This window comes from Oncorhynchus mykiss, chromosome 20, assembly GCF_057628025.1.
Source record: "Oncorhynchus mykiss isolate SJ-2025 chromosome 20, ASM5762802v1, whole genome shotgun sequence".
Taxonomy (NCBI): domain Eukaryota; kingdom Metazoa; phylum Chordata; class Actinopteri; order Salmoniformes; family Salmonidae; genus Oncorhynchus; species Oncorhynchus mykiss.
The window spans coordinates 14,616,607-14,631,695 of record NC_143041.1 but is presented as its reverse complement, the minus strand read 5'-3'; the positions used below and the strand labels follow the sequence as shown (position 1 = coordinate 14,631,695).

The 15,089-nt window shown below is 42.9% G+C and overlaps 1 protein-coding gene across 4 annotated transcripts in view; it reads left to right on the top strand.

Annotated features, from left to right (window-relative positions):
- LOC110498737 (carbonic anhydrase-related protein 10) overlaps positions 1-15,089 on the top strand; it is a 318,800-nt gene that overhangs the window by 124,111 nt on the left and 179,600 nt on the right. For all 4 annotated transcript variants that reach the window (XM_036955731.2, XM_036955730.2, XM_036955728.2 and 1 more), the window contains exon 4: positions 13,993-14,135. In XM_036955731.2, coding sequence (XP_036811626.1) covers positions 13,993-14,135 — 143 coding nt within the window. The remainder of the gene's footprint in view (positions 1-13,992; positions 14,136-15,089) is intronic.

Sequence of the window (15,089 nt, the reverse complement as noted above, 5' to 3'; positions counted from 1 at the left end):
CTTGATGACATCTTTGCACATTTTTGGCATTCCCTCAACCAACTTCACCTGGAATGCATTTCCAACAGTTTTGAAGGAGTTCCCACATATGCTGAACAGTTGATGGCTGCTTTTCCTTCACTCTGAGGTCCGACTCATCCCAAACTATCTCAATTTGGTTGAGGTTGGGGGATTGTAGAGGCCAGGTCATCTGATGCAGCACTCCATCACTCTCCTTCTTGGTAAAATAGCCCTTACACAGCCTGGTGGTACAAGCACTTCACTACACCCGCAATAACATCTAATAACAATGCGTATGTGACCAATGCAGTTTGAGATTTGATGTGTTGGGTCGTTGTCCTGTTGAAAAACAAATGATAGACCCACTTAGACCAAACCAGATGGGATGGCATATCGCTGCAGAATGCTGTGGTAGCCATGCTGGTTAAGTGTGCCTCGAATTCTAAATAAATCACAGACAGCGTCACCAGCAAAGCACCCTCACACCATAACACCCCCTCCTCCATGCTTTACGGTGGGAAATGCACATGCGGAGATCATCCGTTCACCCACACCGCGTCTCACAAAGACATGGCGGTTGGAACCAAAAATCTCAAATTTCGACTCAAGACCAAAGGACAAATTTCCCCCAGTCTAATGTCCATTGCTCGTGTTTCTTGGCCCAAGCAAATCTCAAATCTCGTGGTTTCTTTGCAGCAATTCGACCATGAAGGCCTGATTCACTGCAGTCCCCTCTGAACAGTTGATGTTGAGATGTGTCTGTTACTTGAAATCTGTGAAGCATTTATTTGGGCTGCCATTTCTGAGGCTGGTAACTCTAATGAACTTATCCTCTGCAGCAGAGGTAACGCTGGGTCTTCCATTCCTGTGGTGGTCCTTATGAGAGCCAGTTTCATCATAGTGCTTGATGGTTTTTGCGACTGCACTTTCCCATATTGACTGACCTCCATGCTTTAAAGTAATGATGAACTGTCGTTTCTCTTTGCTTATTTGAGCTGTTCTTGCCATAATATGGACTTGTTCTTTTACCAAATAGTGCTATCTTCTGTATACCCCCCCCCCCCCCCCCCACACACACACACCTTATCACAACACAACTGATTGGCTCAAATGCATTAAAAATGAAATACATTCCACAAATTAACTTTTAACAAGGCACACCTGTTAATTGAAATGCATTCCAGGTGACTAGCCCATGAAGCTGGTTGAGAGAATGCCACGTTTGTGCAAAGCTGTCATCAAGGCAAAGGGTGGCTATTTGAAGGCTCTCAAATATATCATATATTTGGATTTGTTTAACACTTTTTTGGTTCTACATGTGTTATTTCCTAGTTTACATGACTCACTATTATTCTACAATGTAGAAAATAGTGAAAATAAAGAAAAACCCTTGAATGCGTAGGTGTTCTAAAACATTTGACCAGTAGTGTACATACATTTGATTAGTATACAATTTCCAGATCTGTGTCAGTGGATGTGTGCGTTTCATTAAAGTTCCTCCTCCTCTTCTGTAGAGGTGGAGCTCAGCCCTAGACCAGCATGACGCTGGATAAAAGAGATTATCCACACACGCAATAAAGCCTACATGCTTGGACATGCTTGAACATGCTTTGGTAGACAGCAAGAGAGAAATAGCATGGTTAGAGAGGATTCTTCAGGCTAGAGGCCTGCATAGGACTGATTTCTTCGTCCCGCTCCCGACCGCATCCGCCGCTTTTCATACCACTCCCACTGGCTTTCTGTCCGACACCCACCCGCTCCCGACCGCACCCGCCGCTTTTCATACCACTCCCACTGGCTTTCTGTCCAACACCCACCCGCTCCCGCAAGAACTGGTCGTAAACCCAACCGCAGTCCCGCAATGATATTTTAGGCGTAAGCTATGTGACACAGCTAGTGTGGTACAAGCAATGTTTTTCCATATAGGCAATATCAAAATGTGCAAAAATAAATGAAGAGATAGGTATAATAATATTGGTCAACAATGTTTTTTTTTCCAATGCACTGCAGTAAACTTTAGCCTAATTATATTTAGGAAGTACATTTCCTTGAAAGATAACTTCCCTGTGCTTCTCTGGCCATGCATAGTCTACTCTTATTTAATTGAGACCACACGTGCACCTGATCTCGCACGTGGCTACTGAACTTGAAGCAGCAACAATGATGAGAGAGGACACTTGCACTCTGACCGCCCACTCCCGCCTGCTGCTTGAAAAATCTCTGTCGGGACCTGCGGGTCCCACCAAGGTAGTAAAGCTGCTGTAAAATGGTGTGCTGCTATAGTACCGTGTTGGGCTGCAGTGACTGGAATTATCTATGGTTCTGAACAGTGTGGGGCTGTAAGGGAGTGATGCTGTACAGCTTGGCGTTCTAGTAAGTTGAGCTGTGGGGCTATCCATGGTGGTGAGCAGTTTATTATCTAGGGACGGGTGAGTAGTTTTACCTGTCGCCCTATCACTGTCCTTCTCATGATGTATCTGTCACTGTGTGTGTGTGCGTGTGCGCGTGGTTGTGTGTGTGCGTGTGTGTGTGTGCGCGTGGTTGTGTGCGTGCGTGTGTGCGTGCGTGCGTATATGCGCGTGGTTGTGTGTGTGCGTGTGTGTAAAAGTGATACTCCAAAAAAAGTATCTTGATTTCCTCTCCTTTAACTCCATGTCACTAACTCCACCCAATCACTGCCCACTGAAGTAGATAGAGAAGACAGACATTAGCTCTTATTAATATCTCTCCACTGAAGATTAGCCCTGAAAAAAATAGTACTGGCCGCCATTGTGTGATACCATGTAAGTCCCTATTTCAGGACATGAAAAGAGAAGTCAGGGATTTCTATTACCGAACCTTATCAGACTCTTAGCTCTTAGCCAAGAGATTAGCATGGTTCATTTTTTCTTTCTGCTTTGAATTTTTTTGGGGGGGGGAATCCAGCTTCCTGTTTTAGTCCAATGAAGAGAACTGGGAAAAAAATACAAACTTGAATTACAGAGCTAAAAGCTGCCTTTAGCCCAAATCTTTTTTCCAGGCGTTTTCCCAGAAGACCTGTATGTACGTACATTTGACTTATAGACAATTTCAAGACCTGGGTCAGATCTGTGTCAGTGTATCTGTAGGTTATATTAAAGTTCTATAGAGGTGGAGCTCAACCAGCATGACCCTGGGTAATAAAGCCTACATGCTTGGACATGCTTGAACATGCTTTTGTAGACAGCAAGAGAGAAAGTGCATGTTTACGGAGGATTCATCAGGCCACCAAGGGAGGAAAGCTGCTGTGAACTGGTGTGCTGTTATAGTGTGGGGATGCAGTGACTGGAGCTTTGAGTGGATCTGCCCATGGTTCTGACAAGCGTGGCGCTGTAGGAAATGGAGCTGCCCATGGTTCTGACCAATGTACGACCAGTGTGGGGCTATAGGAAATGGAGCTGCCCATGGTTCTGAATAGCATGGCGCTGTACGAAATGGAGCTGTCCATGGTTCTGAACAGTGTGGCGCTGTAGGGAGGGGTGCTTTCCATGGTGCTGAGCAGTGGTGCTGTGCAAGCCTCAAACCCTGTGGTCCCAGGATCTCTCTCCCTCAAAACGTTGTTATGGGGCCCCAGTGGCCCTTGTTGGCAACCGGCAAGTTAAATATGCAGACCCTGTGTGTAAGTGTGTGTGTGTGTGTGTGCATGTGTGTTTGTATGTGTGAGAGAGAGTGTATGTGAGAGTGCCTGCGTGCCTGTGTGTGTGTGTGCGCACGCACGTGCACTTGCTTATGTCCCTGTGCATGTGCGTGTGTGTGTCTCTCTCTACACTAGCCGCCAGGTTGTATATCCAGGTCCATTAACAACATGACAGGAGGGTTTAGCTTGATGGACATGTTTATTGTTCCTCTGACAAGCAAAGCTAATGAGCCCCACAGAGCAGTGCTATAGGCCAGCAGCATTACACTAGCATCAGAGGACGAGCACCAACATCACCTACTGTCACTGGCCATTTAGAGTGTGGCCACACACACACACGTGCACGCATACACACACACACACACACACACACACACACACACACACACACACACACACACACACACACACACACACACACACACACACACACACACACACACACAGCCCATCTCATGCTCTCCTTTATATGGAGGTGTTTAATACCTGAGGTATTTACCTTTGTCATGATGGCAGGCCAATGATTTACCGTCCCCTCCGCTTACCGTCAGCTAGTGGCGCCAGCGCTAGCTCCGTTAGCCATAATGATACAGCTGATACAAGCAGTCTATTGATGATCTGGACTAATGAGTGTGTGTGAAAGTAAAGGCACTGACTGGCTAATGGGTTAGCTGTCAGTATACTGCCGTCAGAGTACTGCTACTCATTCATGTCCTTCACTCCCCCTACATCCTCAGATGTTCCTTAAGAGTTCAATTTGTATTGAATATTGAATAAAGGTTGCCATAGCAAAATGCCTTGCCGTGCTGTACAACATCAGATACATTTCAATTCATGTAGTGCTGCAAGAAGTTCTCACAGTTTTACCGATTTGACTTCAGATTTGGACATTTAACCAGTTTTCTCCTAATGTCAAATTTTGTTGATCCAAACATAACATTTCTAAGTGTAGGTTTTTGATAGGGTTAAAACATGAAGTTTAGGCATTCTTTCCGATCGGTTAAGTTAAATAGGGCCAATGTCAAAAAGGGCCAACGTTGGCAAGGGGCATGGCATTGGGCGCAGTCAGCGTGGCTGAATTAAAATAAAATAGTAATTAGGCCTACATTTATTTTATTTTATAATTATTATACATTTTTGCATTTTTAAGCCAATTTCCTGCAATTCTCTGAATTTTTCCATGGAGCCGAGATACATTTTTGTAGCTTTATAGCTAATTTCCTGCAATTCTGCACATTTTGCCATGGAAGCTGAGAGAACATTTAGCAATTAAAAAAAAATATTTTCCTGCAATTCTATGCATTTTGCCATGTGTTCTTTGGCTCAAACTTAATAACAAAATAAATACTGTTAAATCATTGTTTTTGGACTGTTCAATTCCCCTGACTGTTTAGCTTTTATTTTGGTGAATGTTAGTTCTCAATGATTATACTATTACATAATATGTAGGCCCATTGTCTTTTTTACATACTTTACATTTGATTTTAGTCGTTTTAGTTTATACTGAAAGCTTTTTTCCATCAATTTTTGGACGTAGACAGTTTGGACAAACAAATCCCTCAAGGGTTAATGTTTGGGAAAGGGTTAAAAAAATGTTATAAAAATGTAGGTACTTACCAGAAAAGTATCTTTGACTGTGTTTTAACTCGCTGTTTTCTGAGTCACCTGGTGACTGCACTGTTGACAGGATTTCAATATTGTATTCCTTCCGTGGCACCCGGTCAGGATTTGAACACGTCTCATTCTGTTCAGAACAGCAACGAACCCTCTCCGCAAAATGTCCTCCATCTTGTGAGCAGGATGGGGAGCAGAGAGAGGCGGTGTTTCAAGTGCAGAGCCAGAGGAATTTTGACATTCCCTTTAATGCTACTCCCAGACACTCATTACCATAACGGTTCTTTGCAGTTCAGAAAAGGGTTCTTTCTTCTTTTAGTTATAACTCAAATGTATTTAGGGGTGTGGTTTGCTCAAAGCTCTTTTTGTGAAACAATGAGTGAGTGTCATTCCAGTTGATCTAATCTGTTGTGTTTTGTGATTACATGTTAAATGTGACTATGGACAGTGACAGCGTCTTGTGAAAGACTCAAGTACAGTATGGCCTTGTATCAATTGAGAACTGTTGCCAAAATCAGTTGTTCTCAATTCTATCCTTGACTCCTAGGTGTTCCAGAGTTAGAACACCTAATTCAACATGTCAATTTAAACAATAATAACACCTATAGAATTTTAACAATATAATATGGCTAACCAGAATAAAAAAAACTCTGAATGGTTCTTCGAAAGGATGTACAAAGAACCTTTGACATGAACGAAGGTTCTTTATAGAACCATTCTCCATAAAAGGACTATAAATAACCATTCAAAGCAATTCTACAGAGCATAAAAAGGGTTATTTATAGTACTAAACAGGTTCCATTTTGAACCATATGAGCATGATTCTTTATAGAACCTTCAAGAAAAGGTTCCATATAGCTCCAAAAAGGGATCCGCTATGCTGTTACGAACATGGAAGTGATTGCATGTCATGGCTGTAATGGGCTCAATGGAATACATTGTCTTTCCGTTGCATCAATAAGAACGGTAAAGCTTAGTCTGGCATTTAACTCATCTTCTCGACACTTACATCAACAGAAAGAGAAGAAGGATAACATTATTTTGATGGGTGTTCATTTTTTGTGGAATTGAAAAAGGTTATCATTTAATACAGTTGAAATGAGATGCACTGAAATGAAAGTAACTTCCAACAATGAACACTTGGATTATCGTGATATTATGTCTGATTTCACATACAATGTATAGTATGTACAGATAGGTGTAATCTAGAGCCAAGCATGTTGATTTTTAATCCCAGGATATCCTGCTATTGACAAACTTGAATTATGCAACAGAACGTGACAACAACAGTAATTAATGAGGAAGTCCAGACAGCACCGGTGAGTGCAGGTAGGCCTAGACAGAGCAAGTTATTGGTGGTTGCAGCCCTGTTCCACCCCTTTATGTTAATGTATTCATATTTGCAAAAATACACCCACATATTTATGCAAATTAGACACCTATCATGTTCTTTATTTTTAAACACAAAACTATACCTGATACCATTAGAAAATGTATATATGCATTCTAAGAAAATAAAAGTTAAATTTGACAGTAAATTGTAAACACGAATTCCAACCAAATCCATTCATTATTTGTCCCTGACAATAAAATGTTTTATCTGCTATAATTCAGAAAATATCTGATAGATTTAAACAATTATACAAGTTTAGAGTATCTTCATCCATTATCCAACTGTTGCATTTAGTAGAATAAAAAATAAATACTTTTAACAATTTTGATGAACGTTGGCACTGTATAAATGATGTGTGTGTGGGCATAGTCTCTGTGTATGTATTTACTTACAGCACCATCCTCTAATGCACTCTCCTCCAGGCAGGGCTTTACTGGTTTCTGTTGTCCATGGTAGAGGAGGGTCTAATTGTGTAGTGTCTCCTCTCTTCTCAGACCCCCGAGGCACAGAGCTCTCTCCTGATCTCTACCCTCCTCAACCCCAAATAAAACCACCGGGACGGCCCAGAGTCAACGCATAACCCTGTTCCTTCCAGGGCTGCTGTCACCTTAATCAGCCTGCATACACAGCTGAGAAACTACACTAAGTACATGTTATCTATTGGTGGATAGGTGGTGGTTTACAGGTGGGCTGATTGGTGATTAGCTGACTGGAAGAGGAAAGGAAGGAGGGAGAGGAGAGGAGGGAAGGAGGGAAAGAAGCGAAAGTGAGAGGAAATTATTGTATGGAAGGCAATGAAGAACGGAAGGATTATATGCCTCGCTATATGATTATGTGAGTTAATTATCGAATCAACTGTCATGAAATCATATTATTCTCTCCATACCAAAATCACACATAAAGGATCAAAGTAAAAGCACAGGGTGAGTCCTTATAGAGCTATTGAATAATGAATGATAAAGCTCCTAAAGCTAACTTCCGAAGATAAGTCCGCATTTAGGTTATCCCTGGCCAAATCTTCAATCCGTCATGTTCAGTCGTCTGAAAAAGGTGAAGTTATCGACAGGTCCTAGAGAACTGGCCGACACATCCCCTCTCCCTCCACACATCACAGCACCTACAGTATGTTCTATCCAGCGGCTAAAGGCCAGCTCATAAATATCCCTGTCCTCTTTTACAACTTGCCAATAAGAAATGAAAGTGAGGTTAATATGCGGCAACAGACGGCCTGATATATGGGAGGTAGGGGCTATAGGAAGGCAGCGAAGCCAGTGAAGGGTCCTGTTGGGCTATTGACACGGCTGCTTGTGCCTATGTTCAAGGGTGTCGGGTGTCCCCTGCCCTGGTATCCACTTGCATGGATCAATGGATTGATCACGTACACTCACTCCACACATGGATTTCCTGTCATTTCTCGGAAGGATTTAGCATCTGGAGCGTGGTTGCCGCCCACTCTCTCCCCTTCTCTCCCTCTCCCTCTCTCATCCTCCCTCTCTGAGTCTCACAGGAAAGACATTACTGCCAATTCAATAGTACCTTAAACAAGAGATGACTCTCCAACTCTCTAATGTATTTTTATTGTGTCGTTTTCCCCTCTTCCCCCTCCTGGCAATTTTGCAGGCTGGAGTAATTTGGTTTTGACAGCAGGGCTGGGTTGTAGTGTGTGTCTGTGTGTGTAGTATATTGGACAGCAGGTGGTTTCGTTGACTGGTGAAAGACGGCTGGGCTGCAGAGTGTGTAGTGGAAATGCTCATATTTAATTCACATCATGCTAAACCGCTCTTACAGACAAACTACAGAAGTTTCACTAAACACTGTCCAGTCCGAGTCCAAGGGGTGTTCAGTGAGTTGAGCAGGTGAAGGAGAAGCCGTTTCAGTGAACCACTCTGGGGTTGTACATGGGCTTTAGCTCAGCCAACGCTGCCAATGCTGTCTTGTCAGCCAACATTGTCTTGATTCACACATATGTCATGGGTTTGATACTTGAACGCTCTTACGGGTATAGTTGTGCCTAGGGCTGTGGCGGTCATGGAATTTTGAATGACAGTTATTGGTCAGCCTGATGACCATTCTAATCGTTTAAATTGCAAAAACAACAAAAAATTGAGGAAGGGGGGTGTCACCTAGGTAACCAAGGACTCATTTGCACTCTGCTTGTTTCAGCAATTAGCAACACCGTTTCATCATGTAAAGAGTCCATGTAACCGCAGAAACGGACTCAACCACACAAATGCCCGGCCGTACCACCTTCAGTCAGCTGTTTGTTCCACAAACAAAACGAACCCCGGTTATGACGGTTATTTTATTTTCATGACGGTCTTCATCCATAATCGCCTGTTACACAACTATACTGTAATTGTGCCAGCCCTAGTGGTGCCATCATAAATAACATGTCAACCCTCCACCACTCTCCTCTTTCCAAGTTTCTGAACATGACAACATGACGCCAGTGACCAACAGCTGCTGTACTGTATGTTTGGAAACTTTCCAAGATACACATGGAAAGTGGATTATGCCTCAGAATGAAGTTCCTTTTCACCATGAGACATCAAAAATGTCAAATTCAGCACCACCTTTTTTCCAAAGACACGAGGAGAATCGTAGCCATGATGTATTGTTGCTCTACCAGACTTGATAGTGAGCAATGTGAGTGGTCCCTCGAAGGCAGTGGTTACCAAACAATCGATTGTGATCGACTGGTCGATCTCCCAAGGCATTTCTGGTTGATCCCCAAACGTTTCTGTAAAAAACCCAACGCCAAAGCCTTTTTTCATTTTGCTCTGTTTGCGGTAGGTGCACTTGATTCAGCAGCCCTTGTGCCCGGAAGCCAAGGTTTTCCCATTTTGAACTATTTCATGTGTCTGAAGGTAGAACTCCGCCTACACGGCAAGCCCAGACACCAAATCAAGTGCAGCTATAGGCCTACAGCTGGCTAATCAGATATCTCAGATCACTGTGTCTGCAGTTTCCTCGAGCCGTTAACTCAAACGCACAGCAAAGTTGATACTGAGATTTAAAGTCTTGAACAACCATGACTAGAGAGAGACTCAACCAATACAGCAAAGAGCTGCTGTTTTTATGTGTAAGTTCATGTTTAAATTGTTATTCATCACTGTCAACACTTTGTCAACACCTTTGTAACCCATAAAATGTGTGTTCTCCCTACTTCCACTCACGCTACAACCAGCACTGCAGCTGCAATGAATGAGTAGCAAAAGTGTTTTGATAAGCTCGTGTTGTTATTATTAGAGCCTTGAGTCTTTTTTAATATCGGGGAAAATGTCACTTTCTCTAGTCATAGGAGTAATAACATGAATTGGTGTATGAGGCAGAAATAATGCAGTGCGACTTGAGTGTTGCCATCAGCTGGAAGACTGTTCTCTTTTCCTTAGAGGAGAGAAGGAAGGCAGAGGGGCGGGTGAGAGGCAGCCTCCCCACTGCTCCCTCCCCTCAGACGGATCATCAGATGTCGGCCATCAGTCCAGCAAAAACAAAAAGAAGCACTATTATGCTCACTTAGCTGTGCCTCATAAGTAATACAACAAATGGTCTATTACCAGTGTGATCGTATACCTAATAAAAAATATATAGAGTTGAAGTCGGAAGTTTACATACACTTAGGTTGGAGACATTAAAACACATTTTTCAACCATTCCACAAATGTCTTGTTAACAAACTATAGTTTTGGCGCAAATTACACAAATTACTTGTGTGCGTGACACAAGTATTTTTTCTAGCAATTGTTTACAGACAGATTATTTCACTCCAGTGGGTCAGAAGTTAACTGTGCCTTTAAATAGCTTGGAAAGTTCCAGAAAATGATACAGGTACAAAAGTATCTATATCCACAGTAAAACGAGTCCTATATCAACATAACCTGAAAGGCCGCTCAGCAAGGAAGAAGCCACTGCTTCTTTGCAACTGCACATGGGGACAAATATCGTACTTTTGGAGAAATGTCCTCTGGTCTGATGAAACAAAAATAGAACTGTTTGGCCATCTTTATGTTTGGAGGAAAAAGGGGGAGGCTTGCAAGCCCGAAGAACACCATCCCAACCGTGAAGCATGGGGGTGGCAGCATCATGTTGTGGGGGTGCTTTGCTGCAGGAGGGACTGGTGCACTTCACAAAATAGATGGCATCATGAGGGGGGAAAATTATGTGGAAGTTATATTGAAGCAACATCTCAAGACATCAGTCAAGAATTTAAAGCTTGGTCGCAAATGGGTCTTCCAAATGGACCCAAGCATGCTTCCAAAGTTGTGTCAAAATGGCTTAAGGACAACAAAGTCAAGGTATTGGAGTGGCCATCACAAAGATCTGACCTCAATCGTATAGAAAATGTGTGGGCAGAACTGAAAAAGCGTGTGCAAGCAAGGAGGCCTACAAACCTGACTCAGTTACACCAGCTCTGTCAGGAGGAATGGGCCAAAATTCACCCAACTTATTGTGGGAAGGTTGTGAAAGGCCACCCAAGAAGTTTGACCCAAGTTAAACAATTTAAAGGCAATGCTACCAAATACCAATTGAGTGTATGTAAACTTCTGGCCAACTGGGAATGTGATGAAATAAATAAAAGCTTAAATAAATCATTCTCATTAGTATTATTCTGACATTTCACAATCTTAAAATGAAGTGGTGATCCTAACTGACTGTGCAGGCCATACCGATCTCGGCAAACCATTTCTGTATGGACCCTGCTCTGTGCACGTGGGCATTGTCATGCTGAAACAGGAAAAGGCCTTCCCCAAACTGTTGCCACAATGTTGGAAGCACAGAATAGTCTAGAATATCATTGTATGCTGTAGCATTGAGATTTCCCTTCATTTCCCTAAGGGGCCTAGCCCGTGATTATGACGAACAGCCCCAGACCATTATTCCTCCTCCACCAAACTTTACAGTTGGCACTATGCATTGAGGCAGGTACCAATGGCGGCAAGCTTTCCACCACTACAGCTGACGTTTGTCATTATGATCTTAGGCTGCTCGGCCATTGAAACCCATTTAATGAAGCTCCAGACGAACAGTTCTTGTGCTGACGTTGCTTCCGGAGTCAATTTGAAACTCAATACTCTGCAGTCCCCTTCTGTGAGCTTATGTGAACTACCACTTCACGGCTGAGCCGTTGTTGCTCCTTGACATTTTCACTTCACAATAACAGGATTTACAATTGACCTTGGAAGTTCTAGCAGGGCAAAAACTTGACAAACTGACTTGTTGGAAAGGTGGCATCCTATGACGGTGCCATGTTGAAAGTCATTGAGCTCGTCCATACAGGCCTTTCTATTGCCCATGTTTTCCTATGGAGATTGCATGGCTGTGTGCTCGATTGTATACACCTGTCAGCAATGGGTGTGGCTGAATCCACTAATTTGAAGGGGTGTCCACGGGAATTTCCAATAGTGGAATTCACAGAGTAAAAATGATATTTCTACTCCCTTGTGGAGTTCCTTATGTGATTCTAAATGGAATCCTGGCTGTGATTCTAAGCGGAAATGTGTTAATCCATGTGAATTGCTAGAAACGATGAAGACATCCTTCCCTCTGCACAGGATGAGAGTTCCTGCCGTCAGTGGCCAAGTCTTATATAAGACATCAGTGGGGAGAAAGAGAAAGAGATAGCGAGGGAGGGGGAGAGATGTAGAGAGAGGGACAGAGAGAGAGTGAGAGATTAATATAGAGATAGCACTTTCCCTGTAGTGTCATCCTCTCACTGTGTCCTGCCAGTCTTACGGCAGTCCATAGAAGTGCTATCTGATGATGCTAGAGTTTGCTAACTTTGTTCTGATTAAGCCTGGATGACGTAACTGCTCATTTACATTTGCTGCTTGGGGTTCTTCTGGGTGACCTACATCCATCCTCAAAAAGTTCTACAGCTGCACCATTGAGAGCATCTTGGCTGGCTGCATCACTGCTTGCCTTGGTATGGCAACAGCATTGCCTTGGATCGCATGGCACTACAAAGGATGGTACAGACAGCCCAGTACATCACTGGGGCCGAACTCCCTGCCATCCTGGACCTCTATATCAGACGGTGTGAAAGGAAGGTCCGGACATTTTTGACAATGAGGACCTTTATCTACTTCCCCAAAGTCAGATGAACTCGTGGATACCGTTTTTATGTCTATGCTTGCGGTTTGAAGGAAGTAGCTAACTAGCGCTGGCATAATTGCTAAATAGTATTAGCGCAATAACTGGAAGTTTATGGGTGGGTATCTGAAAGCATTCTAGCAGATACCCATAGACTTCCAGTCTTTGTGCCAATGCTAGTTAGCATTGGCTCACGAAACTACCTCTAACTTCCTTCATACTGGACACAAAGAAATGGTATCCACAAGTTCATCTACCTCTGACGAAGTTGCCAAAATCCCCAAATATCCCTTCAAAGACTCCCAAGAAATAGACTCTTCTCTCTTTTTCCGCACGGCAAGCGCTACTGGTGCATCAAGTTTGACACCAACAGGCTCCTGAACAGCTTCTATCCCCAAGCCATAAGACTGCTAAATAGCCAGCAAACTGGCTCCACAGACTATCTGAGTTGACCCTAGATTTTTATTGCACTGACTCTATGCACACTCACAGGACTCTACATACAGGACGCACACACACACGCACGCACGCACACACACACACACATTCATCATATACAATATGCTCCTGCTACTCTGTTTATCATACATCATAATAGCTAGTCACCTTACCCCTATACTGTACATATCTATCTATACCACTCCAGTATCCATCCACATTGTAAATTTGGTATTGGAACTGACCCTGTATATATCTTCTTCCTTTCTCGTGTTCTTCTTATTTCTTATTTGAATTTCTCATGTTTTTGTTCTATTTTATGTTATTTTCTGTACTATGTAGATATTGATTTCTGCATTGGGTTTAGAGCTTGCAAGAAAGGCATTTCACTGTACATGTGCATGTGACATTAAAACTTGAAACTTGATAGTTCAAACACGACTGTGTGTGTGTGTGTGTTTGTTTGTTTGTGTGTGTTCGTTTGTGTTTGTGTGTTTTTTGTGTGTGTCTTTGTGTGTGTGAGTACTAACTTATCGTGTCCCTATTACATGTGTATTCTACGCTCTCCCATAGGACCGATAATTTACTTCACATCACCATAGAGTAGCCCTAACAAAGACACAACAAAACCCTCCTTAGCCGCTCTTATCTCTTTTGCAACACATGCTAACCGGTTTGTGTTGCACCTCTTTGTATTTCAATGCCATTGTTTAGTACACATGCTAACCGCTTCTGCCCTATTGCATCGCCATCGTTAGCCACACATGCTAACCGTTTTGTCTCTACTTCTTTATGTGTTGCAGTGCCGTCATTCTGGGGGCTAGTGAACTCAGCTTGGAACCTGTGCTCCGTGGGGAAGAGGCAGTCTCCCGTCAACATCGAGACCAGCCACATGATCTTTGACCCCTTCCTCACGCCCATCCGGCTCAACACGGGAGGACGCAAGGTAAACAAACACTCAACAATGGTACTCTCAGAGTGTGTACCAAATGGCACCCTCTTCCTATATTCCTATACAGTGTACTACTTTTGACCAGGGCCTGAGTCCGAAATGGCACCCTATTCCCTATATAGTGCACTGGTCAAAAGTAGTGCTTTACATCCAAAATAGGGTGCTATTTCAGACCCAGCATTATTGTCTGGGGTGATGGATGTCGCTGCATTGTCGGTTCCTCACTGCTTTGTTTGGGAAGCCTCGAGTTTGTGGTACTATTGTGTGGTTCTATAATGCTGTTGTATGGTTTGTTAGGCAACTAGCCATGTACAGATCTCTGATCAATGTTGCTGGCTTAAACGCTTCACTTTTTTTTTATCCCGGTGAACAAAGTCGGTTGTTTGTCACAGTTTCATTTTTTACAGAGACAGATGGCATTGGATCAACTCTACATTGTCTGGATATTACCATAATACATATTGGTTCACACACGCAACACAAACACAGTAATATGTTACCGGAAAAGAGACCTATACAGGACAAAATATATATTTTATATGAAATCCGTTGTGAGGGAGAACCACAAAACGGCGTAAACACAAACACAGACACATGATTTAGCCACATAGATATATATTTTCTTAAATTTAATTTGATTTATTTCACCTTTATTTAACCAGGTCGGCCAGTTGAGAACAAGTTCTAATTTATAACTGCGACCTGGCCAAGATAAAGCAAAGCAGTGCGACGAAAACAACAACACATAGTTAGTTACACATAAACAAACGTACAGTCAATAACACAATACAGTGATCGGTAAGCTGCTCTGACAGCTGAAGCTTAAAGTTAGAGAGATATAAGACCCCAGTGTCAGTGATTTTTGCAATTCGTTCCAGTCATCTGGAAGGAAAGGCGGTCAAAGTAAGTGTTGACTTTTGGGATGACCAGTAAAATATACCTGCTGGA